The sequence below is a fragment of the Mchenga conophoros genome, linkage group LG14 (genome assembly GCF_057382185.1).
Source record: "Mchenga conophoros isolate Kocher_MC1m ecotype Shallow Benthic linkage group LG14, M_conophoros_male_GT1.1, whole genome shotgun sequence".
NCBI lineage: Eukaryota > Metazoa > Chordata > Actinopteri > Cichliformes > Cichlidae > Mchenga > Mchenga conophoros.
The window spans coordinates 14990901-15008154 of record NC_140539.1 but is presented as its reverse complement, the minus strand read 5'-3'; the positions used below and the strand labels follow the sequence as shown (position 1 = coordinate 15008154).

The window sequence follows — 17254 nt, the reverse complement described above, 5'->3', positions numbered from 1 at the left end:
TATGTACACTCCAAGGTACACCCACACAACACAATAGCGAATGCTGTCACATCATATTATGGGTGGTCTGTGTGCATAGACAACTATTTATCATCTGCGCTGCTTTTACTCAGCTGTCTCTGGTTGCTTGGCAGACGTGCACCACAGTTGGTGGATTGTGAGAACTGAATATCTGCTTTTGCTTTATTAGTAGTTACACTATATGAGTCCAAACCAAAAAACTACTTCACGTTTTGCAGCTGTATGAGGATCCAGCAGCATGTACGAGTCATGCTCGTCTTTGAGAGCAGCTTTAGGTTGTGAAACAGTCTGTGTTAGTGCTGTGCCATATCATAGCCATGAGAATACCAGTATGCATTTTGGCACGATATAAAAGTGTCATATGGTAATATCTTTGATATAGCGACACCTTACATTTATGTTCCCTCGTGTGCACTACAATGAAACAAACCCATATGTGTCTAAGAGCAAGAGCAGGGTGTGCGCCTCTGATGACAATATACTGCATAAAAAGGGAGCTACATAAAAAGAACCACTGACAAAACACAGTGCTTTGCAAAACATGCATGAAATATAATAATTTTTGATAACTGTTGAGTACAATCAGGCTATGAAAGCACTCTAACAGAGATACTAGCAGTTGGTGAAGTGCGACCCAAAAGTAAACAACTGAGAGTCACTGTAGCCCTCGATAGCTGTGCTTCATATGACAGGAAGAGCTAAAGGTGAAAGGAAATTACTGGTGGGTTACATGGTTATAAAGGAGGGCTTAAGTGGTTAAAAGCTCGACCCAAGATGTTTTGGTAGCTCTCGTGACTTTAATAGCAACGCCATAAACGACACTGGGACAGCTCTGTCTTATCGTGGCGACTCCCTTTATTGCCAAACTGCAACATACAATACACACGGCACAACCACCAGAGGGTGCTGCATGAACCCTTGAGTTAGTCCTTACCATAACATCCCCCTTTCTGAGTACATTATAACCATAATGTTTCCTGTGCTAATCCACATTTATGTCAACACTACATTCACTGCAACTTAACTTGTAGCTGAATATTTCAATGCTTTTACGTTAACTTTTATTCTGTAACGGACATTTATTGTTTCCACTTTATAACAATTATTTTATTTAACTGTGTGAACTTATCCAACTATGAAGGTGGGGTAGACTTCCCAATCCTTCCGCTGAGTGAGGGGATTATTCTGCCCCTGGCTGGTCACTCAGGTGCTCGAGAGTACCTACTACCTACTTCAAAGTCTTTAAGGTACCTCGGTGGGTTTCTGTCTCTGGTGGGATATCTTTTCTCAGTAATCCGGTCATTCGGTGGTGTAAGACACTGCTGTGCCTGGTTCGAAACCGGGCTGCTGCTGTCTTCTGGTATGACAGGGATCTGCTGTTCTGTTGGTTCCGTCTTGGTCTCTTTTAGTGTGATGAGATGGCTCCTGTTTCGACGTAGAAGTCCTCTCGGGGTCTCAACAAGGTAAGAACGCGGCGTCTCTGCTCTGCCTGATATAGTTCCATTTGTTTTCATGTCTGTTATCCAGACTTGATCTCCTGGGTGTAGTCCTGTGAGGTCTTGTGCTCTGTGTCTGTTGTTGAACCATTTCCACTGTTTTTCTCTCTCCTTCCCTTCTCTCTCTCTCAGTTTAGTGATGTTTGTCCAGCCTGGGTTGAGGCAGGATGGAAGTATGGGAACTGTGGTACGAAGTTTCCTCCCCATCAGAAGCTCTGCAGGGCTATGTCCATTGGCAAGTGGTGTGGCGCGATATGCCATGAGAGCAAGATATGGGTCTCCTTCTTTCTGTAGAAGGCTCTTTACTGTTCTCACTGCTCTTTCAGCCTCACCATTGCTCTGAGGGAATCTCGGGCTGGAAGTGGTGTGGGCAAAGCCCCACCCTGAAGCAAACTTTTGGAAATGTTCTGAGGAGAATTGTGGACCGTTATCCGACCTTAACTCTGTTGGAATGCCGTGGCGTGCGAATATGGACTTTAAGTGGTCAATCACTGCTGCTGATGTGGTAGAGGACAGCTTAGCTATTTCTATGTATCGTGAGAAATAGTCCACTGCAACCAAATACTGGCTGTTACTCCACTCAAAAAGATCAGCACCAACTAACTCCCACGGCCGTGTAGGAAACTCAGTTGGCATGAGTGTTTCTCTGGGTTGCTGTCTCACCTTTGCACACGTCTCACATTCTGCTACCAGCTGTTGTAGTTGAGAGCTCAGTCCTGGCCACCATACCGACTGCTTGGCTCGTTCCCTGGACTTTACAATGCCCTGGTGACCTGTGTGCAGTCGTGTCAAAACATCTTTTTGTAATATTTTTGGGATAACTATACGCATACCTTTTAGGAGAAGTTCATCTTCAACAGTCAGGTCCCCTGCATGCTGGTGGTATGGGAAACATGGACCTGGTATTTTGAGTTTGTCCGGCCAGCCATTCTTGCAGTAGAGTTTGATTTGTTTTAGTGTTTCGTCTTTGTCTTGCTGCTCTCTTATTTGTTGTAGTCTCTCCTCTGTTGCAGGAAGACCTGAAATCACCTGATGTGCATACAGGTTCATTTCGTCTCTTAATGTCTCGTCACAAACAGTTTTTTCTGGTGCTCTGGACAGCACGTCTGCAGTTGCGATGTGTTTGCCTGGGACATGTGAGATGGTGAAAGAGTACCGCATTAATCTCATTCTCAGTCTTTGTACTCGTGGTGGCAGTTCATCTAAGTTCTTGGAGCCCAAAAGTGGTACTAAAGGCTTGTGATCTGTCTCAACATGGAACTCAATGCCTATAAGAAAATCAGAGAATCGCTCACATGCCCAGGTTATGGCTAACGCTTCCTTCTCTATTTGAGCGTACCTCTGTTCCGTGGGGGTTAATGCTCTTGAAGCGAAGGCCACTGGTTTGGTTGCGTCATCCTCTTGTTTCTGAAGTAGCACCGCTCCTAGTCCATAGGAGGATGCATCAGCTGATACTGTTGTTTGTGCTTTGGGGTTGTAGAGTGCCAAGTTCGGTGGTTCACTCAGTTCTGCCTTAATGTTGTCAAATGCTGTTTGTTGAGCCTCACTCCAACACCACATGTTTTTGGTACTGAGTAGTTCTCTCAACGGCTGTGTTTTCTCTGCTAAGTGGGGAAGGTACTTGCCTAGATGATTAACCATTCCTAGGAATCGTCTCACTCCACCCACATCCGTGGGCGCTTCCATGTTGCTGACTGCTTTCACTTTCTCCGGGTCTGCTTTGACTCCTGCAGCATCGATGATCTGTCCGAGGAACTTGATTGAGGTCTTTGCAAACTCACACTTCTCACTTTTCAATGTCACCCCAGCTTTTGTGAGCCGTTCCAGGACTGCGATCAGTCTCTTGTTGTGCTGGATTTGTGTGTCAGCATAAACCAGAATGTCATCCATCTGGCAGACGACTCCTTCCAGCCCCTCTAAAAGCTGAGACATTCGTTTTTGGAAGTGTTCAGGGGCCGAAGATATGCCAAAACAAAGTCTATTAAAACAGAACCTTCCGAATGGCGTGATGAAGGTTGTGAGAAGAGCTGACTGTTTGGACAAAGGTATTTGCCAAAACCCTGAGTTAGCGTCGAGTTTTGAGAACAACTTTGCGCCCTCTAGCTGTCCTAGGGTGTGCTCAACTGATGGCAACATGTGTCTTTCTCTTTTCACAGAATTATTTAGTTTGGTCAAGTCCACGCACACACGCACTTCATCTCTGTTTGGTTTAGGTACTGGAACCATTCCTGCATACCAGTCGGTAGGCTGCTCTACTCTGGAGATTACACCTAACTCTTCCATCCGAGCAAGCTCTCTTTTGACTTTGGGTAACAGGGGAAGCGGGACTCTTCTTGGAGTTGACAGGGCAAACGGTTTGGCGTCTGCTTTAAGCTCAATTTTGTATTCCCCCGCCATCCGGCCTAACCCACTGAATAGTGTTGGAAACTGCTGCTTCACTGTTTCTACTGAAGTGAGTGACACAGTTTCTATTCTAGCCACTAACCCGAGTGCTACGCTCGCTATGCGGCTTAGTAATCCTTGTGTCAGGTCTGCTACTACATACACAGGCTGTACTGTAGCTTTGCTTGGAGTGCTCAAGTTAGCAGTAAATTTCCCTCTAACTGTTAATGGAGACATTCCCACCCCATATAGTTTCAGATCTGTGGGTTGCAGCTGCGGTTTTTGTGCTAGAGTGTTGTACTCTTTTTCAGGCAAGACGGTTACGTCCGCTCCTGTATCAATTTTTAGCCAGCAGTCTGCATTGTTAACTTTTACTTTAGTCAACCACGCATCCTCTGTTCTATCTGAGGCTACCGTTCCCAGAAATGCTATTTCTCTTTCTTCTCTGTTACCACCCGCTGCACGTATTTCTCCCACTGCCCCAGACCTACATACTCTTGCGTAGTGACCTTTCTTTTTGCACTGATTGCAGAGTACCTCTCTGGCTGGGCACTGGTGTTTGCTGTGAAAGGGTGTCTTTCCACATCGGTTGCATTGGCTTTTCACATTCCTCTCCGTGGTTTGTGGTACAGTCTTTCGTGGTTTGAAGTGTTTCGTTTTTGCTTTAACGATGTCCACGTTGCAAAGATTCTCCTGCTTGAAGTTGTTTTTAAGAAGATCCTGTTGTTTCTTAACAAGTTCACTTTGGCGAATCCGTATCACTGCTTTTTCTAATGTGAGCTCCGCATCCATTTGTAGTTGCTCCGAGAGTCTCTTGTCTCTTATTCCAACAACGAGTCTGTCTCTTATCATTTCACTGTGCAGCGCCCCGTAGCCACAATGCTCAGCCAAGGCATATAGGGATGTAATAAACCCGTCTGCAGTCTCTCCTGCTTCTTGCTGCCTTTGGTTGAACTTTGCACGTTCAAAGATAACATTTCTTCTGACTACAAAGTGTGCCTCGAGTTTGTCTTTGAGAGTGTGGTACTCACTCGCCTCCTCTTCGGTCAGGTTCAACGAGGTGATCACGTCTTCAGCTTCATCGCCCATTGTATATATCAGAGTGTTAACCTGGTTTTCGTCCGATTGTAGCTCGAGTCCGGATGCTATCCTGAACCTGTCGAAGCGTCGGATCCATTTCGGCCACTCTTCCGGCTTTGAAAAATCAAACTTCGACGGCGGTGATACTTGAAAGGCTGCTGGTGCGGCCGCCATGTTGCTAGTCGCGAGATGCTAGTTAGCGCTTCTTGCTAATTTGTTAGCTTAGCTCTTACTGTGGCTGTTATTGCAACCTTGCAGGGCGAGTTCTCTCCGGTGAGGAAGTTTCCGTGTTCCGTTATGTTCTTCTTCTCTCCCGAGCACTTCTGACACCATGTTTTGGTAGCTCTCGTGACTTTAATAGCAACGCCATAAACGACACTGGGACAGCTCTGTCTTATCGTGGCGACTCCCTTTATTGCCAAACTGCAACATACAATACACACGGCACAACCACCAGAGGGTGCTGCATGAACCCTTGAGTTAGTCCTTACCATAACACAAGATACAACATCCCAGGCAATGTTCCCTCTAAGCTGCGCGCGTGCGCAATTGCGCACTGCTGGCACGGTCTCTGCGCACAGAAAATCTGCGTTGCGCGCAAAAAAAATCTAACCTGAATTGCAATTAAAATTAAAACTTTAACAATTCTGTTTTGCAGTGTTAGTCAGTAAGTGACTGGCTGCTGGGATTAGAACGATGCCACCTTATCCCATAGTGCAGCCAATGATGCGATTCACAATCGTATATACGCAGCTAATCAACGTCATTGACAGGCTATGACAGCGTCCTTATGCACGCCAATGACAACGTGTACAACCATTGGAGATGTGAGCAGGACAGACGGAACAATTGACGGAAAAAGTGTGGACTTTATACCAGTTTTTAAATTGTGTTGACAGGCCACGTAAAACCAGAGTTATCATAAAAAAATATATGCAATGTTTGTTTTTGCTGAATACTATCGTTGTTTATATTTACTTCGGGAAGAAACGGTTAAACGGCGTTTTATAAGGAAAACGCTCGAAGGCGCTCTCCGCCTGGGCGGGGGGAGGGTGGGGGAGTGACGGCGGTGTTTTGAGATGTGAGAGATTTGCGACGTTTAGTATGGGCAGAAATCTGTGCCATCAGAAACTGAATTTGAATAAGTTAAATTTGAATTTGAATTGCTCAGATTGAATCTGAATTGTAACTTGAATAAATGCTTTTAAAAACTGAATATGAATTAGCCTAATTTGAAATTCAATTTATTGGTTTGAAAATGATCATCACTAAACTGAAATTGAATTTTATAGTTTGAAAATGAATTCATTTGCTTTGAAACCGTATTTTATCCTTTAAAAATTTAGCTCTTGAATAATTTCAGATTCACTTCTCACCATTCAGTTTCAGTTCTACAATTGACCCTGTGCACGAGAAAATGCTAACTTCCTGGTTTGAGACCGGATGTGGGGTTGTACATTTCCGGTAGCTTTACTTTGCGGTCAATCGCTACTGCAAAGATATACTCCAAAATCATGTCCAAAACTCGAAAACGGAAAGATCATGTTAAGTTACAAAGAGCAGAAGGTGGGAACACTCACCACTGTTGTGTCACAAAAAATCTAATGATCACTTTTGACGTTTAAAGAGTTTAGATCGATCAGTTGTTTACATCACTCAACACAAGCAGAACTGCATCACTGCAGCAGAAGACACATTTCACATTCAGAAGCACATCTCTGTATAGTGACTGGTCTTATGATTTAAACAGGCAAATGTTCAGCATTCAAACTACAGGTGAAGAATAGTCAAACCAGATGTTTCCCCCATTATGTTGATATCAGCTAGTCAAGTACACACCTACACAGCATGTTAACAAACCGTGAAAAAAGCCACACAAAAAATGAATGATTGCTGGTAAGGGTTTCTATACATTAGTATTTACGAAGAGTATGTTGTGACTTACCTTAAAAATTACAGTGGTCCCTCGCTAATAACGCGGTTCACCTTTCACCTCGCTGTTTCGCAGATTTTTTAGTGCAAGTTTGCATGCTTATTTTTTTTTTACGTCACATTGTGTCCTGCGTCCTGATCGCTGCAGACGATCTCCTCCGTGACGTCTCTCATGTACAGTACAGAATCGCTGCATCGATCGCTAGCAGTGTGACTCTGAAGTGCAGTACTGTATGTCCACAATGTCCAGGAAACGTTTTGCACCGTCAAAAAATTAAATTGGCTACTTGATTTCACCTATCGCTGGTTATTTTTAGAACATAACACCCGCGATAAACGAGGGACAGCTGAGAAATATAACATTTGAATCCCTTTTCTCTTTTGCCCTGAGGTGCAGGGAAAAAATATCAACAAGTCGATGAACATCATTTACAGATATATTGGGTAAATGCCCAAGACATCTATAGAAATGTAAATCGCCGCTTGATTCATTCATTTGCTTAACTTGTTTTGGACCATAAACCAGGCACGAATAGGACAACGGAAACAAAGCTCCCCACAGGAGTTTCCGCACCGGAAGTAGCATATCCTAACGTGCACACAGTCAATTCAATTTTAGTTCTAAAATTCAGTTTTTTGGGACTTACATCCGGTTCTGGTTCAAGAGTAATCAAGTGCAGATTAATAGAACTACGTTTTACTAGCGGACCGAAAGTGTTACTGACGGGAATCTACAGCGTCTTGAGCTGAATTAAGACTTCAGAAGTCAATTGTCATGTGGAATGACCAGCGGATAAACTCTCAGGTTGGTAATAAATGTATTTCATGTATAAGAACAAGATCATGTTAACAAATGATAGCCGTACAGTAACTTTTATGCTTATTGTAGCTGTTAGCTAAAAACGCTAATTTAGCGTAGTTTGCCCTGAATTCAGCTTTGACAAACAAATATGATCGACTGTTTCTAGTAGAATTCCAAAGTTGTCATCTTGTACCCTCTCAGAGTACCCCCTCTGTATGCTTGCAGAGACCCCTACAGTAGGGAAACATGCAAAACGGTGTCCAAACCTTTGTATTTCAGCTTTATTTATGTCTTACACAGCATCCCAACTCTTTAGCTAACTTAATAACTTTAGCTAAAGTGAATAGTTAGTCTAATTCATTAGTGCAGCATTACTGGATCATCTCTGTTTGAAGTGATATAATATGATATACAACTATCACTGAAACAGCAAACTTTGTAAATAAACAAACAACACTTCTCATTCTCTAAACGTTTGGCCACAGCTGTAGATTACACTATCAGTGCTTGTTCACTCTTGACAATAATTACATTTCTAAATTTACTTTGTGCATTTACAGGTAAACAATATCTAATATTTTATCTAAATGACTGCTTTGTCTTTGAAAAGGTGAAGAGCCTGAGGCCGGTGACAGTCCAGTTCTACTCTAAGTACATCCTTACGGTGGCTCACAGGACAAGGCCACATTCCTGTCCTGCCAGAAGAGAAGAGAAACTTCAGAGTCTTCATGCAGTTCAACCACACCTGTCATATTCCATATGACAGGGGTCTCAAACTCCAGTCCTCAAGGGCCAGTGTCATGCAACTTTTCCATGTGTCCCTGGTGCAACACACCTGAATACAATTAGTAGGTCATTAGCAAGAGTATAGAACTTGACTGCATGCTGAGGTGGCAACCCCTGATCCTACTCAAGTAAATTTAAGTAAATGTATGTATTTGGAAACACATACTTCTAAAAATACTTTTATTGCACCATGTTCATTCACTCATGAGCTGCTGTAACATGAATCAAATGGCTGAATTGCCAACTCAACATGCAGTCAAGTTCTATAGTCTTCCTAATGACCTACTTGGTGTGTTGCAACAGGGACACATGGAAAGGTTGCAGGACAGCGGACCTCGAGGACTGGAGTTTGAGACCCCTGCCGTATGGTGTTCATGCAGTTTTCTACTCAACAGTTACAGCATGTCTGACTGCCTGTTCAGCATATGCAAAAATATATGATGAGTTTAAGCATGTGATGACAAAGGTCTTCCTTTATGGTGTTTGTCATCACATGTCACAGACATCTAGATGATCATTTGGAATAACCAAGAAACTAAAAACTTGTTACTTCATCTTTTGCCTTTATTATTATTATTATTATTATTATTATTTTACATTTTTAGGCATTAGGTTTATTTGTAGTAGTCCTTTCCAACTTCTTTCCCTCTTCCATGTTACTGTGTCAGCTTGTCAGCATCTATTTGGGGTTGGGAGTGGAACAGAAAGTCAGGAAATCCAAAGTGCCATTAAAACCAGGAGAGGTTCTTATATTTCAGAAGAAGGGATTAATTCAAAAGAAATTACCTCAATGCCATATTTTATTTAGGAACCCTAGAGAGCACTTTGCAAAATAACACATTCTTATAATTTCACCCTCAGATAAGCCAAGCTACAACTGTCAGGGAAGGTGATGTAGGTACAGAGCATGTGAGAGTGGTTAAGTTTGTCTCTTGTCTAGATGAAGGCACAAGAGGGATCAATGGCAAGGCGTAGAGATTCAGTGTCTTCAGTCTTCAGTGGACACTCCATTTCTGGCACAAAACACCTGTAAAAGATGGTCGATTTAGGAGGTGACCCGACAACTTCAGCCTGTCAAACATAGCAATGGAGCAGTATGTTAAAAAAAAAAAAAAAAAGTTAAGCATGCACTCAGTACCCTAAGAATTATTATGGTAGTTAAACACAGTGACAGTCACATATCATATCACTTCAAACAGATGTGATCCAGTATTGCTGCACTAATGAATTACACTAACTATTCACTTTAGCTAAAGTTATTAAGTTAGCTAAAGAGTTGGGATGCTGTGTAAGACATAAATAAAGCTGAAATACAAAGGTTTGGACATCGTTTTGCATGTTTCCCTACTGTAGGGGTCTCTGCAAGCATACAGGGCTCTGACAGGGTACAAGATGACAACTTTGGAATTCTACTAGAAACAGTCGATCATATTTGTTGTCAAAGCTGAATTCAGGGCAAACTACGCTAAATTAGCGTTTTGAGCTAACAGCTACAATAAGCATAAAAGTTACTGTACGGCTATCATTTGTTAACATGACGCTTGTTCTTATACATGTAATACATTTATTACCAACCTGAGAGTTTATCCGCTGGTCATTCCACATGACGAATGACTTCTGAAGTCTTAATTCAGCTCAAGACGCTGTAGATTCCCGTCAGTAACACTTTCGGTCCGCTAGTAAAACGTAGTTCTATTAATCTGCACTTGAACCAGAACCGGATGTAAGTCCCAAAAAACTGAATTTTGGAACTAAAACTGAATGGTGAGAAGTGAATCTGAAATTATTCGAGAGCTAAATTTTTAAAGGATAAAATACAGTTTCAAAGCAAATGAATTCATTTTCAAACTATAAAATTCAATTTCAGTTTAGTGATGATCATTTTCAAACCAATAAATTGAATTTCAAATTAGGCTAATTCATATTCAGTTTTTAAAAGCATTTATTCAAGTTACAATTCAGATTCAATCTGAGCAATTCAAATTCAAATTTAATTTATTCAAATTCAGTTCCTGATGGCACAGATTTCTGCCCATAGTTTAGCACAAATCTTATGTAGTTAGTGTGTAGTGTAGTCAATAGTTTTGTTGTGTGTGTCAGAACAATGAGGCGACTGCTGAATGTTACAGGTGTTACAGGAGTGATACATCTCCTGTTGTCAGGTCTGCAGGTGTTGTTCTCCTTTATCTCATAGTGGACAGAAATTATTTTTTGGAGTGGCACAAATAATCAGGTGTGGCATCAAATTTGATGCAGAACACCTGATTGTTCTGTAAATAGTTTGAAATTTTTATTTAAAAAAACGCCTTGGCTGCATTTTTAGGTAAACAGCTGCAAAAAACGTTGTTGTTTGCAAAACTCAGTTACTTTTTTGAAGAAGTAACTAAATAATCAATTGCGCAACATTGGTCATTATATACTGTATTTTGCAGTCAGAGTTACAGGACTCTCTCCCAGACCACAGACTCATACTCATAATAGTCAGAGCTTTATAAAAAAAAAATGAAAGAAAGTTGTTTTTTCAAAATTGGAGTTCAAGTTATTTTTACTTCCAATAGTGTTACCATACTACACAGGTCATGAACAAGATTTTCTTTAAATGCCATTGTAAGTGGGCTAAAGCAGCTAATTAAAAGTAGTCTAACATAAATGTAAATGCTGTAATTTGATTATTTTAATAAACCATGTAACTTGGATGGATTCGATGCTGGCGTGACCACAGTGCACACGTCTGCTGTTGCTCACAGTGGTTCAAGGGATCACTCAGGGAGTTTGTGCATTCGCTCAGACACATGAAAAATTAGAGGGAACATTGATCCCAGGTAGAAAATATTTTTCAGTTTTGTTATGTGACAATACTGCACAGCCTCTACTAGAGTTACAAAGTTGTTGTAAAACTAAAGTGTGAAGCACATTTTTGTATAATTCATACAGCTTAATGGCTGTTTTTCTCTAATTCTACACAGGGTCAAAAGTATATAAACAGGCTCAAATATATACATATATCCAAAGTTTCAATGATCTTACTGTTGATGTGAAGTAGAAGAATTTAGGTGTCATCCTCCTTCCTCATTATTCCATTCTCTTTGTGGAATGTACCAGTGCCACTGATGAAAAACAGCACCCAAACATGCTTGACAACTGGTACAGTGTTCTTTGGTTTGAAAACTTCATCTTTACTCCTCCAAACATACCTCTTGCTATTATGGTGAAATAGCTCAAATGTTATCTTGTCTGACCATAAAATTTTTCTCCAGAAGAAATTTTGTGATGCTGGTGTTCCAGTTCATGGCAGGCTTGAGCCTTGTGGTGATTTCTGGACTTTTCTGGAACATACAAATCCATTTCCTGTCATTCAAGTGACTTCTTCCAAGTGTTGGCAAAATTATGAAACATCTGAATGACTTGTATTTACGCACGTGAAGTAACTGTGTGCTTTAAAAAGTGCTGTACAGTCAAAGATATCATAATTATTACTCAAACTTTTTAGAGAAAACAGTACCTAGGCTACTTTTGCGCTTACATTTAACTGATGCTGTAACTGGATATAATGCTATGTCACAACTATTTTGCTATATTATTCGAAGTTTGAAGTTAGCTAATACAATAAAATCAAGAACACTGCACATGCTGGCTGAGATGGCATCAATAGAGTGACTCGTTCTTATTTGGAGGTGGGCGGTGTTTTTTATGACTCCCAAGGTAATTTGGTGTCGTCGTAGCTGAATACAGGCGGGAAACGCTTCTCCTAAATGCCTGAAGCAAAAAAAAGGAAGAGTGTACGGACAGTTGGAGGGGTTAATTGTATCACTTTAGTATGAGTGTTTAAAAAAATGGCCAGCAACTTCTTGATCGGTGGATTTTGTCTTGCAGAGGCGGGGTCACTGCTGAACAAGAAGAGGAGGAAGAAGATGAGGAGGAGGTGAAGAGAGATCGACAGAGTGTCCTCTTGCTACCCTGACGGACACATGTGCGTGACAGTCATGCAAGCGAAATCCCACAGTGGATGCATTTTTAAATTGTGTTCATTACACTTAAAGGTTGGTGTAGACACCCTTAAACGCATAAGTCTAAACTTTTCTGCAATAATATGAAAAAATATAAATGTAATGCTTGTTGAGCAATGAATAAATGCTGTTTGATTTATTGTTTGTCTCTTTTTGTATGCCCTTGTTTGCCATACACCATGTTTATGTTAGTTCTTATACTGAACAGCAGCTGTGAGATGCATTCCTGTGGATGGATTAGCTAAAGGTACAAAAACAATGCGACTGGCAACAGAAGGGGAGCTGACATGAAGATAAATGGTGACTTTGGCTTTATTCTCAGCAGGAGTCTTCTTGGATCCCTTTGATGGCGTGTTTGTCAGAGTGTGTGCGTGTGCTGTCTGAGATGTGCATTAAAGGACCGACATTGAGGGACAGTTTGCTGCGGTGCCAATTTTACCTGCAGGGGTTAGGAAGAACATTTTTCTCTGTTGTCATCACTTTGTTTCTTAATAAGGTTAGGGTGGCACTAGATCAGGTCAGACTGTCTGCACATGGACACACACAGAGGAGACTCCTGCAGGTGATAAATAATGTCTGTAAGGCAGGGAATAAGGAACTGTGTCAATGCCCACTGCTGCCATGTTTCTGCATGTGTGTGCAGGAGTGGGAGAAGATAAACACGAGTTGCTGGAACTGGTTTGTTGTCTCCATGGTGAATGTGTACATGTGCCGTTGGTGTTTGTTAGTATGTATGTTTGTGTTTTTCTGCAGCTCTGCTGTTTTCTATTATTCCCCACAGCCAGTCCCAATCTATCACGACTGCCACTGTCCTCAGCTGAGTTCACAACCCACCATTGACTACTTCCTCTCCAGCCGATATTTGTGTGAGGTTCAAACAAGGACAAACAGGTAGATACAGCAGAAGATCACGCCTGTATAATACTACCAAATACATTCTGTAACTGAGAAGCAGAATGTCAGTCGATGTTAAAGCTTTTTTTAGCCTGCTGTATGAGCTTGTAGAAATGTTATGGAGGACACGCATGGCCAAAACCCTGATGATTGGTGGCTTGATGCCAGATGCTGGATTACAATTTTCTGTATCCCCGACTAAAAATAGGCGTAATACAGCAAAACGTTAACCAAAGTTGTTTGTTCTAATATTTAGAACACTCAACACTTCTGTTTCATACACGAGTGGAGCAGGTTATCCATTTGAGCGTGGGATTTTTGACAAGCAGTCAGACTGTGTGGATAATCACAACCATCAGAGTTCATTATGTGCAGCGGAGTGGTTTGCCTGCCTAGCTCTGTGTTTCCAAAAGAAAGGGTGGGCAGTCAGCATCTCTGGAAGCAGGCTGTAGGTAGCTTAGCCCAGCAGAGGAGTTATTTTATTTTCCTTTTAATTGTGTTTGCAAGATGTACGTTTGAATGAATGCACACACCTAGTGAGATCTATAGCCGCTGTGGATAGATGCTAACTTTGATGGCATTTAGGATGAAGGGTAATTTTTGCACTGCATGTTATTTTGTGTGTGTGTGTGTGTGTGTGTGTGTGTGTGTGTGTGTGTGTGTGTGTGTGTGCGCAAATGCGTTTCTCTGTGCACACGGCTCTAGTCTTAACTCCAGTCACTATGGAGGGATATAGGGCTATTTTATTTGTCCTGACGTTAATCGCTGGGAGCAGACAGCAAAAGCCCTGTAATCCAACAGCAATCACCGCAAGGCTGATTGATAGCACAGGGACAGAGAGAGAAAGACAGAGAGACCAAGAGATAGACAAGGAGAGAGAGGTGAAAAGGTAGATCTTTGTTATTGTGTCCTTCACTGAGTTTATCACTTACTGTTTAGGAGAGGAAAATAACAGAGACATAAATCTGATGGATATCGAACTGCTAGGCTGGGTTTAAACAACTCTGAGATCTCTGCACTCCTTTCCTCTCGATCCTCTTTCTCTTCCTCCTCTCCCTCGCACACAGACACACACATGCATGCAAACAGGAAGACGAAAAAGAGAGCTGACCTTTGTAAGATTTGGAGTTGTGTGTGATGTTGATGCTGTCAGAAAGACAGTGAAACTGGAGGAGTTGACATTTAACTCCACTATATTAACTGACCCTTCTCAGGAACTGGAGTTCAGACTGGGTGCATTACAAAAAACAGGAATACCAAAATGCCAGAATATGAAAGTAACTCATCATTTAAATAATTCTTAGGGGTAAATTCACAAGTTTTGTTTTTTCTTTTGTTTTCACGTTGACTTCTGATACATTATTTTAATACTAATTTCAATCTTTAGCTCTAACCCAAAAAACAGTTGAAACTGGTCACTGGTTCAGCTACAGCTCTCCCTCCCCGTCTTTAACTGTCTCTTCTTCTTCTTTAAGTGTACATGTTTTTGTTGTTTTAGTGGCTATTTTCATTGGGTTGTACCGTGGAAGAATTTTGATCCGCTTCCAGATATCTTCCTCGCTTGTCTTCTGATGAAAACCCACTCCAATTTCCTCACCCAGAATGCCCTGAAAAGATTTTCTTGTTTACAGAGTCTCACAAGTCGCCTTTATTGTGCCACGAAGGATGGCAGCTGCATACGCAAGCAACATTTTGAGTCCACAAAGAAACTGAGAAATGGGCAAAATTGCAGAAAAGGCACTAATATTTAAGAGTGTTATTTACTCTACTCATTCGCCACTTTTTATGAAGTGTTAGTGGACGCATTTGTAATATTAAATGCTGACGTATGTAGTCTTTAATTTCTTTTTAATTGTTCTGTGGTCATCTAGATTGGGGTTGGGAAGAGTCAGCAAAGAAGGATGAAAAAGAAGTATACAATCAGGGAAATGACAGTTAGGAAGAAAAAAAAATTTGAATGTGTTCAGCGTTTAAAGTTTTTAAAAAGCTATTGACAATAAATTAGTTATATTGATAAAATAAACTTGCCCTATTGCCAAAATGTCATGGGCAGACAAAATGCTGTTAGCAGTGGTAGTGAAGAATTGCCTCGAAGTAGCGCATTGGCATGTAAACAAATTAAGGTGATACTTGTCTGTGTTTACCACTTAGGATGTTGCAGCTAAATAGCCAATTAAAGGACTAGTGACATTACCAGTGTTCCCTGAATGTTATTTTGAACAGTCATTGAACAAACTAATAAGGAGGCGTGAGCCCAGATTTAAAAGTGAGATAAGAGTAAACTGGTGTGAGCCACACGTGCAGCCCTTTGGTGTCACGGATGCTACTTTTGTACAAAATGAGACGTTTGGCAGATTAAAGCAAAAAACAGCAGAAACTGATATATTAAGGTGTTGGCTCACCACCAGAGCTGCTACCAAAACTGCTTCGTTGCACATTGACATTGATTGTCTGAAACTCTACTGCAGGGAAGAAAGCACCCTCTAAATGATAGTCCATCATCTGGTGTTTTGATGATTGTAGTGGAGAGTGCTGTCAAACACATCAGTCGAAAATCTCCTGTAGGTGTAGATGATTATGCATTTAGAGGAGGCCTCTCCATTTTGCTGAAAGCCTTAAAGGTGTCAAACTGACAGAATATCCTCTGAGATTAGTTTCTTAATCTGTACCTGAAATGGTGTCTCTCCTATCTGATCTTGAGAATATGTGTTGGAGAGTTACATCAGACTTACCGAAGATAGATGGCTAGGCACGGTGAATTTTTATAAAGATGCCCTTCCTCGTAAGAATAAACTTAGGGACTGGGCGACAGGATGGCAGCAACACATCCTTACCATCTATGAGGTTTTGTTCCATAAAATTTATGATCCCAGAAGAAACTTAGAAGGGTCTTCAGCAATCTTGTCTGAAAGCATCCAAATTGGTGCCAGGACCCATGTTTCCCAACAATGCAGCGTATTTGTATGAGTCCTCTTCACTTCACCCCTCAGTGGATTTAATGTGGATGATTAGTGACTAGATTAAAGGAAGACAAAAAAAAACAAAAGCATGTTACTGTGGTTATAAAACACTCCTACAGTACGTAATATTAAAATAACAGTATGACTATATCCTGTTAACCCCCAGGTCTGGCACTATGTCTGTGTATGTATGTATTGATGCAGAGAGTGCTTAACCACCACGGTCACCTTTGACCCCCCCGAAAAAAGAAATGAAGCGCACTCATTTATATTTCAAGTATGCTGTGTAGCTTGCAGCTGTATGAACAAGCAGCTTGTTTTACTTTTGTGCTTGTCAGGCCGTAGGCATATTTGCCATCTAATCCTGTCCTATGTTGTTGGTTGCAGTCGTGCCACCTCATTACAGGTGAAGGAGAATATGTGTTGTCATTGTGAAACATAAAAAATGCCTCATAGCTTGTAAGTTGTATCGATGGCTGTATGTGCCTACGCTATTAGTCCCGGGCTGTGAATGGATGTCACATAGCACAGGTATGGAATAACTTTGCAGGCAAATAGCAGAATATAATAAATCTTGTTTATGCTCATATTTTCTTTAACCCAAACCCTGCTTCTTCTTTGGATAGTGTTATTATTTCTCCGTGGCCATGTCCTCACATGTCGCCCAGCTTTAACTTAGTTGTGCCTTGATATAACTTTCAAGGTTATGGGCCTCATCTATACTTAAATGACCCCATATGCTAGAGATGGAAGTACAGTGTGCCCTGGACAAAAGGTTCAGCCAGAGGAAGTTATAATGGAGGGGAGGAGAGAGGGAGATGAAGTGAGAAAATATAAAGAACAGAGGGGTTGAGAAGGTAGAGGATAGAAATTAAGGAAAGGTCAACAGAGGAC

At 41.4% G+C, this 17254-nt stretch overlaps 1 protein-coding gene across 6 annotated transcripts in view; it reads left to right on the top strand.

Moving 5' to 3' along the window:
* Positions 1-12646, top strand: part of zbbx (zinc finger, B-box domain containing) — a 76996-nt gene extending 64350 nt beyond the window's left edge. For all 6 annotated transcript variants that reach the window (XM_085245449.1, XM_085245451.1, XM_085245450.1 and 3 more), the window contains one exon: positions 12373-12646. In XM_085245449.1, the coding sequence (XP_085101575.1) occupies positions 12373-12460 (88 nt within the window). In that variant the 3' untranslated portion in view covers positions 12461-12646. The remainder of the gene's footprint in view (positions 1-12372) is intronic.
* Positions 12647-17254: the final 4608 nt, after the last annotated feature.